This window comes from Takifugu flavidus, chromosome 11 (assembly GCF_003711565.1).
Source record: "Takifugu flavidus isolate HTHZ2018 chromosome 11, ASM371156v2, whole genome shotgun sequence".
Lineage (NCBI taxonomy): Eukaryota > Metazoa > Chordata > Actinopteri > Tetraodontiformes > Tetraodontidae > Takifugu > Takifugu flavidus.
The window spans coordinates 12,568,918-12,591,785 of NC_079530.1; the positions used below are offsets into that span (position 1 = coordinate 12,568,918).

The window sequence follows — 22,868 nt, forward strand, 5'->3', positions numbered from 1 at the left end:
ATCATGTTGTCGTCTAGTCTAATAAGGAAACAGCTTAAAAGTTGCTGCGCTCGTCTATAAGGTCTTTAAGAGCTAAAGTTCTTGGCGGACTCTTGAACAATCCCCGATGGTACTTCTATTCTCAACAAGTAATTAGGATGAGTATTCGGCACCGGGTCCAGTCATGAGCGAGTGGTTTGATGAGCCAAATGCTTAGCAGAAGACAGCCAATTTACAGGCCAGTGTGCACGGCGGACGTGACCCGCAGCGCATCAACCGGGCATCCGTCACCTGCCAGTCAGCGTCGATGAACGTCAGCCACTCAGCACTCGACCTGCCTGTCTGGGACTTTGCATCTCCGCTTGCACGTTCTCAGACTTACTTTGCTCCGGGTTTTTGTTTAAATGCTGTGGAAATTCCATTACACGCCTGGATAAGAGGCTTTTGTCTGGTGCTACTGTACAAACTTCACTTCAAAAGAGCTCAGACGATAATTAAAATACGGTGCCTGCGCTTAAAATGGGTGCTTTTCCGGTTCCTGTGAGCCCAAATATATTCACATTTTTGCTGATTCATGCCCACCTCAGCTATGTGGGTGTGAAAAGGTGGGCGCGCGGTGCTGTGAAGCGTCGTAAACCAACACAGATTAACCCAATAGACGCCGAGCGTTCTGCAAAAAGTCCTACCTCTTTCGCAGGAGCGGCCCAGGTACCCGGTCCCAGAGCAGTCGCACACGTAGCGGTTCCAGCCTTCCCGGCACACGCCGTTGTTTTGACAGGGGTTGCTCAAGCACTGTTTGGGAGGCTCCTTGGAGCACGAGGGCTTGACCCCGGCCGCCTTCTGGATCTCGGCCAGGCGGCGGACGTCCTTACTCTGTCCATCAATGAAAAGATCCCGGATGCAGCCCACATAGCCGTAGTTGAGTAACGCCGTCCACACCTCAGTGGGGAACACCATGCCCAGCTTGTTCTCTGGTAGACCTCCAAGGTAAAGATTATCATCCAAGTCCAAGATCTCATTTTCCCCAGGGGCCGTGTAAGCGGTGCGTAGAGTGTTGATGGAAATGGTACCTAAAAATAAAGGAAACATTGGTACAGGTGCTTTTTTGCTGCTGTGTCATTGACAGTGTGATACCACATATTTCATCCCTCCTGCTCTGCATCATCCTCTCTCACGAGCTGCATATCCTACATCTATAAATCATCCTACTGATGGTCATTTTGGCTTCCTTCATGTCCTTTTCCTCTTAATCTGGCCACTGGTATTTTGTCGCTCCCCCACCTGTGGTCTCGCTGTCAAAACTCTTCAGAAACATGTTAGGAGGCCCAATCATACATGATTTGATGAAGAAATTAGCTTAATTAGTGCTATCTATCCAGACAGAGACAGGGTTTTCTTCGTTTACAGTGACTGATGAGGGATGATAACACACATTAATCACAGGACAGCTAGTCTATTAGTAGCCTAATCTAGGACCCCTCGGAGTATCCTCTCCATTTTCCTTGGACTTCCCATAATAAATCTTCTTTATCTATAAAGCAGTGGTCATAAAAAAAGGAGAGGAAAAGAAAAATTATTGCTGCCTCTTTCATTTTGGCCGGCCAACCGACTAAAGATAAGGGGAAAAAGCCCATCATAGCCATCTTTTAGAACTTGATTAAGGGGCTAGGGGTTGTTTTTTTTCACCTTGTCTCTCCGTATGTTTGCCCCCGCCAACACATAAACCTGTGCCGAGACTTTGTGTGTTTCCTCGCCATGATTTATTGCTCTCATTCAGGTTTAATTCTCGATCTTGAGCGCGGTAAACAACACCGGACATGACTGGACTGTAAAGCTGCGGAGAGGAAGGCCTCACTGACTCAGACCGCTGTGATTAATTTGTATATGGATCTGTTACTCTTGGAGTAGAAGCCACTGTGAATCGGTAATTAATGGCAGCTGCCCGAGTGTGCGTCTGGTAATCTATATACCTCACTGCCGAGGATCTGCACTGGCCACTGATGCAGAGGAGATAGAAAATGAAAAGGAAAAAAAAAAAAAATCATCATTTGCATTTTGAGTGGCAGGTGAAAACCATGACAGAATTAGCATGATTAACTATTAGCCAATAGCCTTTAGCCTTAGTTAGAGATAGATGGATTGATCAGATGGCAGCTAAAGCCCAAATTCGCAGTAATTAACCTGATCCCGCTCACATGGTCCAGCTCTTTTCTCAAGGCTTTGGTCTCAGCATCTGTTCTCGCTAGCGATCTATCTCACGTCTTAGCTTTCTCCCACCGCAGCTGTTGTGACTTCCAAGCTCTGGACACTTGGCAAGAGCCGCACCTCATGCAGCCAGAACAGCTCCCTTCAGGTAACAGCTAATGAGCTCACTACAAAACTCAAACTCATTATTGTGGGTACTTTTTTTTTCTTCTTCTTTTTGGTCATGCAGGTGTCTGGCATGTCATTGTGATGGAAGTATCTACTTCCTTTCCATATATTCTCACTGTATGACAGGAAGTAGTGGTGGGATCTAGCCTAGAATCCCCTTTGGTTTTAGCACCGCTTTGTAAAGACTGGAAAAAGAGGAGAAAAAAAAACAGTAATGGCCTTTTAAATAGTTTAATATGTGCTCATAAATAGTAAACAACACCAGATGTACGGATGGTTGTCTAAGTTGATAAAAGTGGCAAACAGGAGAAGAATGTCATCATATTTTATCCATCTGTTCAGAGAGCCCTATTTACTTGTCACAATCATGTATAGGAAGGCGTAGACAGCAGGGTTTCAGAAGATTCTATGCATTCCCATGGGGACATCTGCCACCACCACGCTAGCAACAAAAAACATACATATGCACATTGGAGGAGCCACTTTCATAGCCCAGAGGGAAGGGAACGCGTCTCCTCTAATGCGAGTGAACATAAAAGAGGAGGAGATGGGTAAAGAACAAGATGTTAACAAGGAGATAAAGTTGTCTGGGAAAGGAAGAAAAAGAGGAGGAAGTGGGGTATATGATGGCAGATAAAAAGGCAAATAAAGGAACACAGCAGCTGAGGATATCTGAAGAAACAATGGCAGTTAAAGAAGGTTTAAAAGTGGTCAGTGAATATGGGAGACTATTCAAAGGCTGACATACTCCATAACCTCATAAGTCTGAGTGTTACTACAGCAGCAACGCTGAAGGAGTGACAGATCTGCACTTCCTGCACTGGCTGCAAGGCTCAACATGGCCTGATGTCCCTTAACCCCACACACACATCCCCAAAACATGTTAGACGGAGGATTACCGCAATCCAGTTAAGGCGATACAGCCAAACCTCTCCATGTGATTGGATTCCCCCTCTCCGTCGGAGTGGCTGCGTGCGCGGATGCTGCACATTCTACAAAGTGTGAAGGAGTGGCGGCCATGATTTTGGCAGGAAGTGAGCGATGTCTGTGGAACCTCTTTGATGACTGACCTGCAGCACTCCCCAGCCCAGAAGCCCTCACTTAAAAGCAGAAAGTCTTTTAGCGTCTCTAATGCATTGAGTTTTAGGAGATGTTAGCATTTGCTTCCTGAACTAAAAGATGGCTAAACTTGAGAGGACACGAACCATGATCCGCCACACTTGCAGCTGTAGCCTGTAACGGTCTTATCGCCTGATAAAATATGATTATTTTGATTATACGTCATTTTTAGATGTAACTTGCAGCTTTGATATCTTTATATTGGGACTTTTTCTTCATTTGTTTAAGCTAAGGATGCTGGATGCAACGGCTAAAGGCTAAAGCCATGAATGTGCCTTTAAAATAATGAAACACGGCCGTCAACGCATGCGATAAATAAATGACGCCTAGCTCAACGGAGCAGTTTATTACTTGCACATTCACGCTCCCCGATTCATTTTGCTCGCTGTGCTTCTCACATTTGGCAGCCGACCCTGCAGCGCTGCTGCCAGAGGACTTGTCATGTTTACAGCTGGTCATATGCTGAATCTCCATCTCTTCCATGTGAACGCCTGCACGGATATCCAGAATCCACCAGGATAATAACCAGGCTTGCGTGAGTGCCGAAAGTGAATGTTAGGTTCAGTAAACTCAGATGCTGGAAAAGAGAACTGGCGGCTATTTTCTTTAGGTATGCATAAAGTATCAAAGAAAATTCACCTTCTCTTTATATTTGGAACGCTTTTTCTCTTTTGCTGTTATGCTGTTTAGCAAAAACTATAAGAGACTAGTGTAAAATTGGAGGTCAAACATGAATTTCTATTTCTAGTCTATATGGGATGGTTGAAAAACGAAACAGTTTTTACTATAGTAAAAGAAAATGCATATTCTGCCTCTAAAATGGACTCTGGGGTGGGGGCAAACCCACGGCCCTCCACTAACAGCAATAACCACTATACTACCATGCTCTTCCATATTGACTTCCCAGGATTGATGGGGGGTCGGGACCCCGCTGGGCGCTCCGACACCCAGGAATAAGCAAAGGGATGAAGACGACGCAGCTCCTCAGTGTCTGTGTGAATACGAGCTCTAATTTATGGAACCGACTCAATACAAAAGTCCGTGTTTAGAAGGGCTGTTGTCAAGGCTTTTGTAATAGTGGATTTGCACAAATTTTCTACTTCATGCACCATTAAATTTACATGCACCCAGTGGGAATGGAAGTCACACAGGACCTTTTCAAAACAAAAGGACTGAAATACTCCTAATATGCCGTGTGATGTATTATACACTCCACAATAATGGTGTATTGTGTGGCTTAAGGGACTGACAACACACACGAGTTCAGATATAGGAGGACGGCACGTGCACGCATCCACAATTGCACATTCTCTGCAGCTTTGGAGACTCGGTAAGGGCACAAAGGTCGTTGTTTAGCCTTAATCCACAGACAATAGGAAGCGGCTTTCAGAAGTCGCTCTGTAAGAGGTGGCGACTTGAGGAAAAGAGGGGAAATCATTGTGAAATGTCATTAGTGAGAAGCTCAGCACAGTACAGCACAGTGCAGTAACTGTCTCGGTCCTGGGAGAGACCACCTCCTGTTTCCATGGAAACGCAGGAAGGGTAGACAGAGAGAGGAGCAAATGGAGAGAGCTCAGCTAACAAAAAAGGAGATGTTTGATAGCTTTTGTGTATTTGTGTGTGTGTGCGTGTGTGTGTAATATAGGAGCATGTGGGCATTACAAGACAGATGATGAGCACAATCTAATTTAGGGAGACAGCCTTCCTTATTGTCTGGCTACCATAATTAGATTTTGTTTAGATTTATGATATTTGAAGTCACCCACATCTTTTCTTCCGTGCTGCATGAGATAAATCCAAAGAACCGAGCACTGAAAAACTGTCTGTGACGCCACTGACTGCCCTCAACTTCAGTAATTGAGCTGAATTGATATTGACAATTCCCCAAAATTAACATTTTGGTGACTAATGTGGCTACAAAACATAAACCGTACCTGCTTTCACTGAGGCAGGGCTCAATATAGACACCAAACCGGTGCTTGGTGGCGGGGTAATGAAACAGTTAATCTAATTTCCACCTCTTAAGATGGAATGGAAAACATGGTCAAGGGGTATATCTAATTTGCAGCATGACATTGCAAGGCCTTGGCTCTAAGCACACACTAACAAATTGCTGCTTAGATAAGCAGATCAACAGGGAGCGGAGGGGTGCAGCCCATGGCTCAGAGGACAGGATGAGAGGGAGGGCAAAGGTATTTGTGGTAAGTGTGCATCAGATATGATAACACGTGTCATATTGATTCAGGGGGTCGAAGTCTTCAGATTTGCATTAAAGCGGGTTTGTGCGATAGTGGGTCTTTAACTGTGACCCTGTGGGTTGGACTAAGATGACACGGAATCAAGCATTTAAAGCAGGGGTGGGCAAATCCAGCCCTCGAGGGCCGTATCCAAGCCAGACCTTCTGTCCTACAGGTAAATACTTTCACCTGGGGTTCCATTTACCTTGGTGAAAGCGGTTTCTCCCTGGTAGGATGCAAAACCTGGCTGGATTCTAGCCTTCATGGATTGGACGTGCCCATCAGAGGAGGTCAAATTTATTCCTCGAGGGTTGAATTCAAGCCGGGATTTGCATCCTACCAGGCAGGAAATGCTTTCAGCAAGGTAAATGGAACCCCAGGTGAGAGTGTTTACCTGCAGGACAGAAAGTCTGGCTTGGATATGGCCCTCGATGCCCACCCCTGATTTAAAGTATGTAGTAGGTAGAGTTTGGACGGATCTAGTTTGTAAAAAAAAAAAAAAAATGCTATAGAAGCAGAAAAATACCTGATCTGCCATCTCTCTGGAAGTCTACGTGGTACCACTCTCCATCATTGACTTTCTTGTTGACCGCCCTGGTTTTGGTGGTTCCCGAGCCCATATCCAGCAGCAGGTACAAATGGCCATCCAGCATCTCGATGGCAAAGAAGTCCACCCTGGGAGTCTGGGGAATCTTGGAATCTTTCGGCTGCTGCTTGGACTTCCCGTGGCTGAAGAGCAGGAGGCCGTTGGGCTCCGTGGTGCGGAAGTCAAAAGAGATGGAGCCCGTCTTCTTGGCGTTCCACTTGTTGAGAACTATGAAAGACTCGGGTGTCTCGAACGTGATGGGGTCCAGGGTAGCCACGTTCTCACACTTGAAGGCCACGGTGCCGTGGATCTTCATCTTGGGATCGCCCTGCTTGGCCAGCTTGGACAGTTCGATTCTCACGTCATTGTTTTTGTACACAACCTAGAAAGAATTAAATAAAAAAAAAGAAAACTGGTTAATTCTGACCATGAGATGTGGTCTCCCAACCACAAGTCAAGACTCCGCTGAGCTCTTTATTACATTTACATTCTCAAGCACAGCACTACAACATTCCATGAAGTGACGTTCCGATTTGCCGAATATTGTCCCTCGCAGGACACATTTGTTACTCTTGTGGATAAGGCTGCCCATGTTCTTGGTTTGTTGCCACGTGTTCACTTGAAAACGGGGACACATCCGATGGGATTGTGTTTGCGTGGAGCTTTATGTTTATCACCGAGTCAGATCGGCTCCGTCTGACTGTTCAGGTAGATGCTCACAGGGGCACATTAGCATCAGGTTAGTTAGGCTTAGTTTCTGGTAAATGGGTTTCATGGCTGACTGTATCAGACAACAAGGAAAAGAATATTAATGTCAGGATTTTATTTTATTCCCTTATCTTTATTTTTATCCTGGTTGAATAAAAAACTCTCCTTTGTTGCAAATTACATGAATAAATTAAAGAATAAAATGAATGAAACTATTAATTAGACAAGAATTGCCTGACAGCACAGGGAATGGGGAAAAAAGTGAAAATGGTGGAGGGATGTTCTCCTCTCTCCTGGACAGAAAGGCCACGTTTACAGAGTCCAAGTGTTGCAGCGTTTGTTGCAAGTGCTTGTCATTAAGCTAGCTTAGTTATCAAGCTAGCCCTAAGACGGCTGAGCTAGCACTGCGCCACTGTTTTACCACCGGAACCAGCAGCCAGGCGGGCAGAAACAGAGTAAAATAATTGTGTGATGCTGTTTCTAGAAACAACAGGAGTGCGACATGCACACAACACATGCGAACTTCTGTCAAGACGCCGGTCTTTGATTCCTCTGTAGGAATTGATGCACCAAGCTTGTCAAGGTAAATTAAACCAACCATTGATTTTACAGTGAGCAGGGTTACTGGATCCTTTTAGTATTGACATCCGCATGGGGCAGTAAAACTAAATAATACAGGAACAAATAACACGGGGGAGAATTATGTATGTTTCACAGCTACTGGGAACACTCACACACGTGCACTATAGTCTGGAGCAATCTGGTGGATGGATCTCAGGACACTGGGAGCAGCAGCTGTAGTTAGCAGAGAGGCCAGCTCTCAACACCCGTCATACTCACCAGGTTGTCAACCCATTTACGGCACCTTAGAGACGTGTAGTTAACTGAGACACACCCTTAACAGCCAGACTTGTAATGAGCTACACACGCCGTGCAGACACAATGTACTGCACCCGACCTGCTCATTAAACCGAGCTGCCTCGGACCTCTTCGAGAGGTTGTCAACGCAGAGGACAGACTGTGCTCGAGGTGCGAGACAAAAATGTAGGGCAGCAAAGGAGCAAGTGGAAGAAGGCAAGGAGGAGAGAGGGAGAAGCTTTTCAACGAGAAGCCACTGGATCTACCTTTCTAGTGGACGTTTTTCCATCTAGATATCTTTATAATGTACCCCTGGTGGTTCAAGTACTAAATGCTGTAGGTCAAAATCCCCATTAAGCACCTAAAATAAATAGTCCTACCATACAGCTTCAAGTGAAAGGTATAACTTATGAAGCCTTCGCTGAGGAAATTACTTGCCAAACCATCTCTTTTTTTTATCTCTAGGGGTGAAGTATGGAATAATAATGGCGTGCGCCCCTTGCTTTTACAGTGAACCCTGCAACAAGATGAACAGTTAGAGCGGTGCCTTCAAACCCTCGTATACGTTCGAGTGGGATGAGGGGGCGGAGGAGCGAAAAAAGTTTACAAGAAAAAGACGAGAAAGAAATTCAAGTAAACTGTAAGCGATGAGACCAGATCAGTCCGTGGGCGGAGGGATGTGTTCTGATGTCCAGAAGGTGAGGACGGTCCGACTGCCCGACACCCACCACTACAAGAGAGCCTTTACCTCCTTCAGACAGCCCATGAAGTTGTTGCTGACTGGAGAGCCGGGGAGGTCGGCCGTGCTGGGACTCCCTCCAACGTAGAAAAAGTCGTCCGAACCTAGCATGGTGTAGTCCTCTTGAGTGTAACCCGTGGTGGTTAGAATTCCATCCACGGATATCGTTACCTAGACAACGAAACACACGGAAAAGTGCAAACTGTACTCAGACGGCCGTTTTTATTGCAGCATGAATGATTTTTCCTTCTTGTTGTCAATGACAGGCGGGCCTCTTTTTGTTTTAATCCCATTTTCATGTCTGTCTTCAAGGTCTTTTTGCTTGTTTTTGCTCATGTTTATTTTGTCCATCTTTATTAGTTGGAAGAGTTGAAACCTTCGAAGGAATGTTACTGGAGTTAGTGAAAGTTAGTGAACTGGAGAGTTAGTATAGCCCTGGTGCAACTCAAAAGTACTTTAGCAGACACAAAAATGGTGTTAGTAGGATGTCAACTGGGTTAGTTTAATCACCAGTCTCACATTAGTACGTCCAGCAAAAGATATCGAAAACGTGCCAGGTTGCTCCAAAAAGCAGTTATCCTAAATTATAGGACAATGGCTGAGGAGGTTAAACACAACCGTGCATGCATTTGGCTTTTCTTTTTGATCGTGGCCGTACAAAAAGAAAACAGTCCCAAGCCCACATTCGGGATGAAGAGTGTTTTTGCACAATGCATGCAGGGCGCTTACGACCACTACAAAAGCCACAAAAAGAAAAAGTGCAAGAGAATCGGGGGTTACAAACATGGGGGGGGGGGGGGGGGGGGCAGCGTGTAACTCAGCAGCCATGCCATGCAAAGTGAATGGAGGGATACGACTGGCTGAGGCAAAGAGCGTCAGGGGAGGAGGCCCTCAATATCAGCCACAGTCTGATAGAAAAAGGCTGGAAATGATGCTCCTAAAAAACGTGGATCAAACAGAATTGGACAGGAAACAAAGAGGGTGAAACCAATGAATGGACCGAGAAATAAAAACAGGATCCAAAAATAAGCAGAAGAGTACCAACCGCAATCCCCTACCCCCTTTTTTTTGGGTTCTGATAAATGAAGTCTACGGTTAAGAAATTAAAAAAGAAACACACGGCAAACCCAAACTAAGGAACAATTAGAATGGTGTCTACCGAACAAGGTAGTTTGTTTACCATAGCGTGTCCAATGCCTGAGTGCTATGTGGAAAAGGGGGGAGAAAGGAAATTAAAAACTGTGAACAGAATAACGACTGTTACTCAAATCATATGATGATCAACACTGTTAGTACATTGTTAAAAACCATACTGGTTAGTAGAATGACACATTCCATGAGTGATGTTAGTTTCAGGAAGCGTGTTAGTAACGTCGAGGAAAAGGGGGGGGGCGGGCAAAATAAGTTTAACAAGAAAAAAGCACGGTGAGGACCTAGCAGAGGGACACCCTCCCAGCTCCGTTTGGCGGTTTTAAAACCTCAGACCTGCCTATCATGGCAGGAAGTGGTGTCCTAACTCGGGTTCTGATTGGCTGTAGAGGTTGGGCGCTATTGATGATCCCCAAATGGGCCTTTTCTCTTCCGGGGGACCGCGCTCTTCCCCCGCGCAGCGTGCGTTCGGCTTTCCACCATTTGGAGCCAGCTGCATCCATTTTGTAGGCCGAAAATTTCCCCTTCGATGTGCAGGAGGCAATCAAGATTTTTTTTTTTGGGGGGGGGGTTTGTTATTTATTTAGGGGGCTTGAGGACGCTTGATTGGATTTCAGTTTTATTCAGGGGTAAAAATAGGCAGAAGCGTCAGCAGATACATTAAGACTATGCAAAGATGTCACCGGGCCTCCTGCCGTTGGCAACGGGAGAATCTGCTTGTGCCACACGGGAGCCGAGCGTGACATTAATCACATCAGCCGGAATCCCACGTGTCTCGACACACCTGGATGTTTGCGTCCCTCCTAAAATGAATCTGATTTCTGTTATTGTATCTGGTGGTGTTTGTTTTTGCTCCCCAAGATGACCCAGTTTCTGCCCATGTTAAGGCTTTCTGACCGGGTACCGGTCTGACCCAGAAGGAGCGCTGCCTGGCCCTCCGAGACCGCTCCTTGGAATTACAGCGGGGTGAAATGATCCCTTCAAACTGAACTTGTATGCAAACATTTATCTTCTCAAAAAGAGGAGAGGAAGAGTCTTCCTGGTGGTTCAACCCTGGTCCTGGCTGTCCACGAGAGGTCAGAACTCCTGCAATTCTCCTGCATTCGCTATTACGAGGCTAAAAGCACCTCGGGGCCTGATGACGACCATGAGCAGACACATGTTGTTCTGGCAATAAAGTCGAGCTGGAACTTCTTCAAAAGAACCTTTTTAAAAATGGGAAACTAAAAAAACGAGACATCAGATCAATAGGCTATAAGGCAAAGGCTGGGGAGAGACATATTGCTGCGTCTGGATCGAGATACGTAGCACCGAGTCCTGGAAAGCAAGTCTTCACCACCAGCCAATCAGGTACAGCCAAGGCTTGACTGACAACGGGGACTAAGAGGTGAGCAGCTGCTGTCGGAGGTGAGCATCACGGCGACGACCTCTGAATTTCAGCAGGACGCTCTGTTTTTTTCGCAGGTGAACGTTTTTTTTTTCCTAAATGTGAAGCTGTAATCGTTTCCTCCACAGCACCGGCGCCTCTGCTCCCGCTCCCGTCGGGATCCCAGCCGGCCCTCCAATAATGAGCCGGCATGGCCGCGGGCGAACGGCGCTCCGAGATGAACAAATGTAATTGGCCCAAGCTGCCGAATGAGATTCCTGAAGAAAACAGGTCAGGCCGTTACTCAGTGCTCTCTTTGGAAATATGAGGTGAGACTTCAAGGCCACGCTCGTGGAGCTTGAAGTCATAGCGTCGGCGTTCTGCAGGCAGAAGAAATATCAGAGATTTTCCCTTGACCTGGCCCCAGGATGGGACCCAGAGCCGGGGACACTAGTTCCTGGACAATCACGCCCCTCCACTGATATTATGGAGGCTCAGTGTGAATTAGAGGTCCTCATTAGTGAAACCAATAACATATCCTGTCTTATGTAACGTAACATCATGTGAATTTGGGCTTTTCTTGGTTTCTGCTCAGGTGCAGTCGGTTCCTCTCTGCCATAAAGCAGCCTGATTTCTTTTGGCCGCCCCGCCTGAAAGTGCCTGAAAGGTAAAACAATATACTGCACGATGGTAATGATCTAAGCTCTGCTTCAGTTCCTGAGCCCCCGCGTCACCCTCACCACGGTTACCTGGCGGAGGTTCCTCGTTACTTTGACATCATGCCAATCATTGTCATTAAACTTCCCATTGACCGGCTCCACCAGAGCTTCGAAGGCTCCGGACCCCAAATTAATGACGAGCGAGACAGCCCCGTTTTTCAGCGCCAGGTTGACGTAGTCGGCGGATTTTCCCGTGTGCAGCATCAGGCCGTTCCGCTGCAGGGTTTTGAACGACAGCGTGATTTCATCGCTGCTGCTTTGAATCGGGTTCAAGGACAAATCGTAGCAGAAGAACTCGGATCCTTTGAAGGTGGCGACGTACTCCTCTTTTCCTGCAGAGACAAAGAAAGAGGAAGGTCTTGGATTAATATCTCTGCCGCTTCGGGCCATGTGGACACAGCCGGCAAATACTTAATAACCAAACTAAAGAAGCTGTCGGAGAACTGATGGATGCCGGACAAACACCTACCTGACCCAGTTCTACCTGCCAGGACTGTAGAATCACAACAACCGAATGTTTCAATAATGGGAGATTGGTACCTTGCTAAATTAGCAAGCACTTTGCATTAAAGTAGATTTAACTGCTACAGCTAGCTGCTATTGCTAGAATTCTTTGATTAAGGGAGAGTTTTCCTTTTAAGGAACGCTATTTCTGTTAATGGAATAATCCAAATATCATGTGGTTATGCTGAATTTGCCAAATGGTTCCAGTCACATTGTTATTACCTTAGAGGTCATGCTGCACAATCACAACACATAGAGAAACCGTGTGTGTGTGGGAGAAAGCATGTGAGCATGTTACTAGCATGCTAACCTCCAAAGATATGCGTCATTTCTGATCCCTTTCGATGCTGGTTAATGCAAATCATTTGCTCGCAAGTAACAGCTGCAAACAAGGTAGGGCACATATGTTTTCTTCTCCTGTATCACCCAAAAGCATCTTTTAAAAATATCCAGCAGGTGGGACACCTTTGCTCAGCTACATCCACAAATCCAGGAGGTGTAATAAAGGGATATTAGAATCATCAGCTGCCACATTCCTTGAAACCGTGAATCATATCTGTCTGATTAATTCTTCCATAGCACGACAGGGTTCAATGGTTGGAATATAGAACCTGCCAGAAAGCTCTGGAGAGCCTCCTACCACCACTGAAAATAGCTCCGCTACATATGTCACTCTGTGGCAAAAACAATGGTAACAACCTCAACGTCGTTAGCCTAAGATAAAATAAAGTGGCCCCAGTGTTAGAGGGTGATGCCGTGTTGATTCAGGTAACGAACCGCTACAGCCACAAGCGGAAAATAAAACACAAATGGACCAAAGAACTCAATTATCATAACTGGAGAGCAGAATTATATAAAGTCAAGCTTACATTCGAATGCAAGCACCCACTTAAGAGCGGGCTGCAGCAACACAGCAAATAAAAAGGGCTGCTGTCCATTACAATTTATCACCTCATTGATTTCTCCTTTAAGGCAATATAGTGCACCACTGGGAAAACTGCAAGAGCCCCTAACTGAAGTTGACTGGAGCTCACCAGCCTTTGGTTATTCCCTCAATGTCGATGTGCAGCATCAGTGAGGAAAACACACCTCTGTTCTCTCCACTAAACCCAGCCCAACCCCATCCACAACACCAGTGGCCACATAACAGACAGACAGAGGAGCTGGAGTCCTTCCCAGCTCTCTGCTCTCTCTCTCTCTCTCTCACACACACACACACACACACACACACACCAGTGTTTACTATTCATTCAGGCTAAATCACGTTTTTCTAAAAGCACAGTAGTAAAGGCTTCTTTTAATGCAAGGTTAATAGTCCGACGCCCTCATGTAGCATAACGCTGGCGACATAAACGCTCACTCAAAAGCTCAAACTAACAAAATTCTAATAGATTCAGTATTTCTGAAGCTGCATTTACGCACAGGATATGAATAAACTCGAGGGCATTAGCTTGGTTCAGCTCACTCGGTTCAGGCACTAATGTGTGAACAATCAGCAGCGGCTTCGTCTCCTTCAGCTGAAGCAGAACGACAAACACACGCAGCACACGGACATGACGGCAGCTGACCCGCAATCAGGCGTCAATCAGCCGCTCTGCGTCTTTAACGAGGCCAGAAAATAACCTCAGCACAATTTGAATGTGAGGTGACAGGACGTCAGAGCAAACGATGGCAACTATCTGAATAAAGCAACAGAGAATCAACTCGAACCTTCAATTTGGAAGATAAAGCTCCTATTTTAAATACACTGTAACATTAATAATCAGCTCATTGCAACGTTAGCCTGAATACAGCCTATAAACGGAAAAATGTACATTCGGTGTCAACTACAAACAGTAATAATTAATAACTCAAATTTTTGTGGTCATTAATGGACAGAGTTACTGACGGTTTCAGTAATGAGCTAAAACCCAGAGACAGCAGCAGTTACTGCAACGAGTCTCTGTCAAGCAAAAGCAGCTGGAGGAGTAAAGGGAACGAGCGGTGGAGGTCAGAACTTCGCTTTCACATTGAGCAACAATAGAGCGAGTTACAAAACTACGACTGTGTCTCTGCAACGCAACATCCCAGCAGACACGGCAGCACAAAGTGTCATCATCCGGCAGCAGATGTGTCACTCAGACGTGTCGTTTTCTCCCAAAAAAAGGGTTAATTGGTGGTGGGAAAAGCCAGCTGCTGCGCCACGGCGCTCTCCCGGGCGTTTTCCATGGTTCACTCGAGCTGTCCTGCGGCCTCCGGTCGATCGAGTACGGACCCGTCCGTGCCCCTGAGTCACGACACAGGAGGGGAACGGCGTCTTTTGTCTTTCTCAGAGAACAGAGGACACAGAAAGTCACTAAGGGAGTGAAAGATAAGCTCCCAGTGAAGGGCCATAAATAACTCCGAGGTAAAAACTCCTCACAGCCTGTTGTTGACGGTGACTCAGCGCCTGAACAGCACTAACGTCTGTCTCCCCCCAAATCCAGGACGTGTTCAGATGCAAATCAAAACAGCAGATATTCACACCATAAAGGTCATTGTTTGTGCCTTTGTCCCTCAAATATACAGAAAAACAGACACTGCAGCTATAAACAAGGGTTGCTGCAGTAACCGTTAATCCCCAGCGTGTAATTCTGATTAAGTGTCGTTCAGAAGCCACATTCTCAGCGGTGACATTACATTTACGGCTCCTGTGCAGAACTAACAATCAGTAATAGCGGAAATAATGCAATTATTCGCCACTTAAATTAAATTAGGCCCATAAAAGTTAAAGAGAGGGGGTGCCGCTTGCTGCTGAGGCAGAGGAAGAGGTGCACCAATTATCCCAGGATTCTTTAAAACTGCGAGTGTTCGGCCAAATCACTCATATTTCAACCACGAGAGGCGGCGCAGGTACGACACCAGCAGGTGGCTGAGAAACCAAGACGTTACTCATCACTCATGTCGCTCCGACGCTAATCTGGCAGCAGCGACGCTGTGGCTGATTTTTAAATTAGCGCACACCAGGGGGGACCCAGACGGAACTGTGACACCGCGACCCAGACAGCAATCGCCGGAGAAATAGGAGTCAGGTTCGGTTTAACTGCAATTTGTCTAATCTGTTCATGCTAACACTAAAAATTGCAGAAGCAACGGAGGCTAAAATGGCGCCTGTCTTGTTGTCAACTACATTAAGTGACATTGTGACAGCAAACATGAAGTGTTAGCGAAGGTCAGCAGCAGTGTGTAGCAGATGCTGCTGCGCTAGTCTCTCCCACATTAGGGCAGCTAACGCTAATGTGCCACCTTGTTAAACTAGACAAGACCAGACAGGAAGTGTGAGGCTTGTGTCACCCTGTGCATATCTTCCATGCTTTTATTCGGGATTATCCCATTTGCACCTAAACGCATCACCTGATTCCTCCCAGTTATCGGACTTTTACGGTCATCCAAACAGAAACTCTGATTCAGAATGATGTGCAGAAGGGTGTAAAATAAGGAAAATTGTTGTTTTTTTCCTGGTCTTGTTTGTGGCTTTGGGGATAAATGAAGCCCCTGTGAGGGAGGCACCTGTGGATTTGGAGAACTTGATGATGAATCTCAGCAACGCGGAGACTAAAGCAGTTTAATCGTCTGCCACGAGGATCTCTGAGTGACACTGGATTCCTTCATTTATTCTCCGCCGCCACGCTTGACGGGCAGCTTAATAAAACGCTATAAAAGTTTGCGTTTGGCGAAACGGGAGGGAGTTGTTCCCAGAAAGCCAGCGTAAGCTGCTTATGTGATGGCAGGTGGTTGTATTCGCCGTCAACATGTTTCCCGTCATGTTTTTCCCACCATCCAAGGTTCTGCGCCGTGCTTCAAATCTCCCCTTAGTTAATCTTCTTCTTTTTTTTTTTTTTAAATATCACTTCTTGTTTTCCTTAAGTGTTCACAGTCAAACTTAAATCTCTTTGTCATTGCTTTTTTCACCTCTGGCAGTGAAACAGGAGGGGGGCAGAAAGACTCAATTAGCTCAGCTAAACGTACCCAGTAGTTAGCAGCATGTGTGCGTACACGTGAGGCTGCGCAAGTGAAGCTCTGTCAGATGCCCCACTGCACCCACTTAGCATAGGCAGCCATTTCGATCCGCAGAGGGAAGTGAGAAAAAGAAGTGTGAGCACTCTTAGAGGCTCCGCTCCCCCAGAATCCCTTTTGTTCTTTTATGGATACTTTGGTTTTTATATTTGTTACTGAGGCATCGTTTTCGAAGCTAATAGTTGGTTAAATCCCTAAATATGAACAAACTTTCAGAACAAATTAAGGAGTTTTTTTAATTAAGTCGGCAATTACATGCATCCTAACCGGTCTCTATGGCAACAATCTCTAACGAGGTTCTTTAGCTCGTTGGTAAAACAAGTGACAGTGAGATTTCCCGCTAATCTTCCCAAATGTTGTCCCGTTCCACCTCTGCTGCTTATTCCGCGCTCCCAGAACGATAAGGATCTTCACAGTTGTGTCTTTTTTAACCTCGAACTGACTTGTCCTGGCCGTGACCCCGAAGCGACTCAATTTGCTCCGGCGGTGGTGTCGTTATCTCGGGGCTGCAGTAACGCACCGCTGTTGTGCACGTGTCTTTGTGTGTGTGCGTACGTGTGCATCGGGGTGCATATTCCACGGATTTATAGAGCAATCAGCGCTCCGGGTTTTATTTCCACACAGTAGCTGCTGACGGCATCGCGGACGACACCGCGTTTAACAGATGGTGACCAAAAATAAAAAGCTGCTGCCGCTGTGGTTCCTGTTGGGTTTTTAGCGTTGGTACCAACAGCGCGTTCGGAGGTACTAAAGCAAGTTAATCAGGACGCTGCCTGATGGAGAAACAGGGGATTTTGAGAACAAGTGATATCAATGTGGCTCAGACCTCACAGGTAGCACATTTCCCCGCTAACACTCCATACATTTATAATTTTTAAGATAAAGAGACGCTAAAGCTGCTGGAGTGTTCAAGAGTCACGCTAAATGCCAGGCTCTTATGCACTTAATCACAGAAAAAGAACTGTATTTACAGCAACTGCTGACACAAAGCCGGAATGAAGGTCACACCCGTAGACTGTTATTAATAACCACGCTCGTACCTGCTGTATAATGTATGTAACAGCGCCCTGCCTTAAGCACGGTAATGCAGCGCAAAGCAGTTTCCATTTATGCTGTTTTGCCGATACGTTAGCATAGCCTATAACCTCCGGAAAAGAGGTTTGACAGGATTTACCGCTGGGTGGGAACCGGCCCATCGGCACCTCTGAATACAATTTAGCTGGGAAATGTCTGTGCGTTAGTCTGGGAGGAGTCCAAGAGAGCGGCGTCTCGGGTGTCCAGACAGAAAAGCGCCTCATTCAAAGCCGCAAGTGTCAATCTGATCCCTGCGAGCATTCATTCATGCACGAGAGCCGACCCACACGTGAGTCCCATCGTGAGCAAACTGTCAGCACTTACTGTAAACTGGCATTTGCCATATGTTCACACGCACCGATATTCTGCTTCACAATTAAAACGGAACGATCCTGAAAAGAACTGGCAGGTTTTATTACATCTTTTAATGCTCTCCTTCAATGCAGAGGGCAATCTTTTTTCAAACACCACCAACTCCCCCTCAAAGACTGACGTTAATAGCCCGGGAAACAGATAAAGTATCTGACGTCTCTGTGATATATTTGCTTTAAAATGCAGTCGTAAAGCCTCCCCGTCTGACTTCAAGTTTATAAATACAGCAAGAACCCGCCTGGACAAAAACATCAATACAAAGAGTTGCAGACATACTCATTGAAAAAGAAAAGAAAAAAACCCCAGAAACTCGCCGCGCTCGGGCAAACAGACAGCGAGCAGCACACTTCCAGCTGCAGGGCTCTCATTTGCTCTCAGCCCATTAGAAAATCACAACAGCATTACAGTGAAGAGGGAGTGTAATGTTCTGAATACTAATCTGCAAAGCCCAATCCATTTCTACAGAGTAAATCCAGGGGATAATAGTGTAAGCCTTGGAGGGGGATGGGGGGGGGGGGGGGGGGGGGGATCAATATCCTCGTAAAAAAAGCTAGGCATATTTGCATGAATGTATGGTCACCTCGGCTTAATTACACACATATTTAAAGAGCGGGCAGCTTGTTACGTCCTGCATGAACCGATGTAATCGTCAACAATAATTGATCGTAACTGCTGCTATCGCAAGGTTAATGGTTTAGCAGCAAAATGGCAGGAACGGGTGCGTAGCTAGCATTCGAGAGGCACTTCTTTCCTGGATGAGCTCTATTTCAAACCTGATCCTGCCAGTAAATCCTCGCTATAGGCGTCCAAACAAGCTGCTCGGTTTGAGCGTACCCTCGTCAAGGTTGCGCCACTGAGCTGAGGTCCGCGCTGCGAGAGGGCGCCTAGCGTAGGTTAGCCACCGCTTTGATTACAGCAGGGGAGGAAGCTGTGTCTGACTGGAAGGGATTTGGCAGATGTCTGATTTGGGTCATATACGCGGAGACGCTCCTCAGACGAGAGCAAAGTCAAGAGGCGCTGAGGCATGTCATAAGCACAGAAATAATTCATGTGCTAATTACGCTGCCAGTGTGTCTCCGGATGAGCTCTGCAGAGCCGCTCTTGTCTCTCCAGCTATTCGGCTCTGTGATCCAATCTCAGTCGGACACAGTATGAAACCTTGATAGTGAAGAGACGACTCAACACATCAGCGAAGCCACGTTCTTATCCCGATCCGTCACCGTGATGCAGATACATCAACCTTAGCCGCGGAGCCTCTGTATCCTTTGTTTATCGCACAAGTGGGAATTACGCTGCTTAATTATCTGCTCTTTGGAAGCTGCTTTGCTCCATGTGCTTCAGCTCTGTTGATCCACTATGAAAGACACCAACACATAAAAGCAAGCTAAAACGTCTGTGGCTATATACTTTAAGAGATTTTAACTCATCGTGTCAACGGTTCGCACAAAGAAAATCCTAATCATCTGTGACAGCGACACTCAGAGCTGCATTTTATGAGCTGCCAAAACAAATTAAACCTCCTTGCTTGGAATGACACGATCAAGTGGGACGATGCCTCAAATTCCACATCCTGTGTTTGAGACAGCGTCTCGGAGTGGAATCATTTTGCTGATAGAACTGGCAAATCAATGGTTCTGACTATAGGTGTTTTAACTCTGATACATGGAGATCCACAAATGGCAGTGAAAGTGGGACTGGGATGCAGCCCTGCAGAACTCCTCTGCATCAGTGTGTCGTACTTGACTGTCTTTCTTTCAGGGATGAGTGGAAATGGGAATTTTTGGAGTGAACAATCAATACATGTTCAATTAAAATCCATCTAAGGTCTATTCATCTCCACCTCCAGCTGCCTCACAGGCTCCATGCTGTCCCTCGGGTTCTGAAATCAGCACAATAAGATCAAACTGTTCGGGCCTTTCATCCTCCAACACCAGCGAAGTGGCCCCCCTGTCAGGGCTGCTTCTTTCAGCCGTGCTGAAGTGGATGTGAGATAAATGTATCCGGAATCCAGGAGGTATTCATCTCCTCCTCACTCCGACGAGAACCGCCGAACACACAAAGAACTCGGTTTATTCTTCAGCCTTTTCTTTGAGTGTGAGCGGTCACTCCGAGGTTTGCCAGAAGCCCACGCGTGTTAATTTCCTGGTGGTGAAAGAACACGGCGCAACACGCTGAGCGGCATCAATGCATGTTTTATAAGCGTGCTCCGCTGAACAATGTGCTGCAGGACAGTGACGCTCGACAGGACCTCAGCACCACCTCAGCGGGCTGTGGGCCAAGGTCGCCGCGGCTGAAGTCGCCGTTTGGACGCCGGTTTTCCATCTCTCTTTGTCAAAGTGAACATTTTACTTCAATGTTTCTCTTCAATGCTGCTCTGGGTAACAGAGGCCTTAAATATATCCGACGTCACGCCTGAACTTTCCAGGACTGGCAGAACGGATTTCACACCAACGCATGTGGCGCCTTTTTTTTTTAACCTGGCCTGTTGCAACACCGGGGCCGCACTGATGGCTATTTGAGCAATGGAAAAACAATGGTTCTTTGTGTCTCCCCAAGAGCCTTCCGGCGATGAGTAAGACGCACCGTCTGCAGCAGTGAGGAGCCGAGCGTCTGTACGGAGAGAAGGCGAGAAGCTCTGATATGGGAAGAGAAAAAGTTTGGACGCGACGCCTCAGAGACCCACTTCAGGGCCCAAAACAAACAGCTCTTTTGAGGTTTTAAAGAAATCCAGACTGGGACGAGGTACGATATAGACTAATTAAACTGTTCTGCAAAAGCAACAAAGCAATCCGCAGCTGTGCTTCTGTTAATCTTCTCCTTCCCTAATTTGATTGGTGCAGAGCGACATTTACATGGAGCACTTTCACTCCCCCCCCCTCCTCTTGCATCAGTCACTCACAGCGACAAAGCCCCGCCTCCTCACCCTTATCTACAAGCAGAGATTAGACACTGGCTAAAGACGCCAACCCGCGGGTGGGAAAACGACTCTCTTTGGGGCGCCAAAGCTTCCGGCGGCTCCGCGGCACCACTGACACCGGACCAAGGTCATTTCGTAATAGGTTGTCCGGCTGCCACTCTGCTGTCAACAGGCCTGAACGATGAAGGGGAGCGCGGCGAGTTATAGCGACAGGAGTCAAGGCTACGGGGGCTTGATAAAGATCAGCCTCTATCAGGAGAGAAAACAGCAAAGAAAAGAGGGATGGGGGGGGGAAACGATGATCCGGCATCTTGCCCCCGCAGCCTTCAAAGCCTTGACAAATAGATGTGTTTTGTTGCTGGCGTCGGCGAGGCCCTCCGCTCCGCATTCTGATGGGGCGGGTGAAAAAGTGCACGTGACGGCGTCCAGCAGCCAGCGCGGTGCAGCAGGGGGCTGTTGACTGCGTTACGCTTCCTTTTCTCACGCTTCTGTCAAACCCCATCGGTCCTTTAAATGAGCCTTAATAAAGATTCTGAACAGATTTCTCCAACATGATTATTATTATAATTAGTTGATGGTTTCATGAAAACATAATATCATTTATTTGCCTTTAAGTCTTTTAACATGGTGACTTGACTTGTTTTAGTGAATCACTGCAGCCTGTTCCCACTGTCTGCTCTGCACTCTCATATACATGTCTGATTAAATCCACCATCCTCCATCTCCTGGGACTACGGGGGGGGGGGGGGGGGGGGGGGGGGCTTAAATTTTACAAATTAATTACAAGAACGCGGTTCTGTATGCTGCTTTTCTGATGTGCTCTTCGGAGGCTGCGGAAACAACAGGAACAACGGTCCCAGCGTGTGTTTTCTTTGTGTGTTTCTTACATTTGTGACAGCGCGCTGAACACGCTGTAAAACGCCATCAGTGTCACCGCCACCGTGCTTTCAGCAGCGTCGTTAAATATAGGCAAAATGAGGAATCTCTTTATAGAATTAGTTTGCATTCTTTTAATTGTCTGTGTTTGATTGAATGTGGACTCCAGAATAGGCCGTATTTCCATGGGGACTGAGCCATCCAAAACAAACAATAACAAACAATAAACAATACGTTAAAAAAACTATTTTTCAGGTGAAATTCAGAGGCAGACTTGCTCTGCGACCGGAGCTCCATCAGGGCCTTAACCCGGGCCATAACCGGGTTTTTTCACCTATCTGCGGCGTGCAGCCACCTGCCGTGGAATTCGCGGCTGTTTCCGCCATATGTCGCAATGTTCTGCCAAGCTACCCTGGCCCGTTCTGCCTCGAGCAAATTTCATTATGGAATGGCTGAGGGCACTCTGTGCTGCTCATTAAGGCCATCAGCGTGGCACGTCACCGTCTGCAGCACACGGGATGCGGGAGGTCGAATAGCCTAGTTTGGAAGACCAATCCCAAAACTTTGAGTGGGGGGAAACTTTCTCCCCTTTTTCGGCACTCGTGGACACTGTCATTGTTATGATGAGTGGCCCTATTTTATTTACTATCTAAGAAATGCTGCCTCCAGCTGACTTTTGGAAAACGTTGCACGAGGCAGTGATTAAAGCACACATGCTCTCCCGGCTCGTCTAAACCGTCCAGGTTGTGAAGCTAAACAGCAAACAAACTCCTGGCATCCGGGCCGTCCGTGTGGCACGGCATGTGTTTCGTAGGACAGAGCTAATTCACTGACAGATAAGACTTCCTCACCAGTACACACGGGCTGGAGCCACGTAGCCACGAGGCAGTGGCATCCGTCCACGAACATGGTCAGCGTATTGCCAGATGGAGCCGAGCCACGGGGATCAGATTGAGAATGGTGCAGCAGCAGGACCCCTGTCAGCTGACACTCATAGACTTTTCGCTGTCGCACTCCTCTCCGCTGTATCTGGAAGCACTTCCCACCTCCCTTTGTTCAATTACGACACTTGCGGGAGGCGATCGTGGGTGCCAAAAAGATCATGGCGGAAAGCGTCTTTTACGTTGTTTACTCGCTCTTCGCTCATCCTTTGCGTCCTCATGTGAGGAGGCCAATCTGTGTCCTGCTCACAGCAGAGTTCAGCGGCAGAATGCTCGCTCGGCCGTGGGCCCAGGGCCATCACCAATGAAGCTTCTC

The 22,868-nt window shown here is 46.9% G+C and overlaps 1 protein-coding gene and 1 long non-coding RNA gene across 26 annotated transcripts in view; one reads left to right on the plus strand and one right to left on the minus strand.

The window, feature by feature from the left end:
• Nucleotides 1-22,868, minus strand: part of LOC130533371 (neurexin-1a-like) — a 163,120-nt gene that overhangs the window by 96,085 nt on the left and 44,167 nt on the right. For 18 of the 25 annotated variants that reach the window (XM_057046708.1, XM_057046706.1, XM_057046694.1 and 15 more), the window contains 5 exons: nt 11,864-12,165; nt 9,780-9,803; nt 8,609-8,770; nt 6,235-6,676; nt 666-1,049 (listed from right to left, as the gene is read on the minus strand). In XM_057046708.1, coding sequence (XP_056902688.1) covers nt 666-1,049; nt 6,235-6,676; nt 8,609-8,770; nt 9,780-9,803; nt 11,864-12,165 — 1,314 coding nt within the window. The remainder of the gene's footprint in view (nt 1-665; nt 1,050-6,234; nt 6,677-8,608; nt 8,771-9,779; nt 9,804-11,863; nt 12,166-22,868) is intronic. The other 7 variants (XM_057046701.1, XM_057046700.1, XM_057046699.1 and 4 more) reach the window with 1 other exon arrangement.
• On the plus strand, nt 15,252-21,276 carry LOC130533376 (uncharacterized). Its single transcript, XR_008952560.1, has 3 exons — nt 15,252-15,387; nt 20,375-20,560; nt 20,659-21,276. It is a non-coding gene; the product is annotated as an uncharacterized LOC130533376 (long non-coding RNA).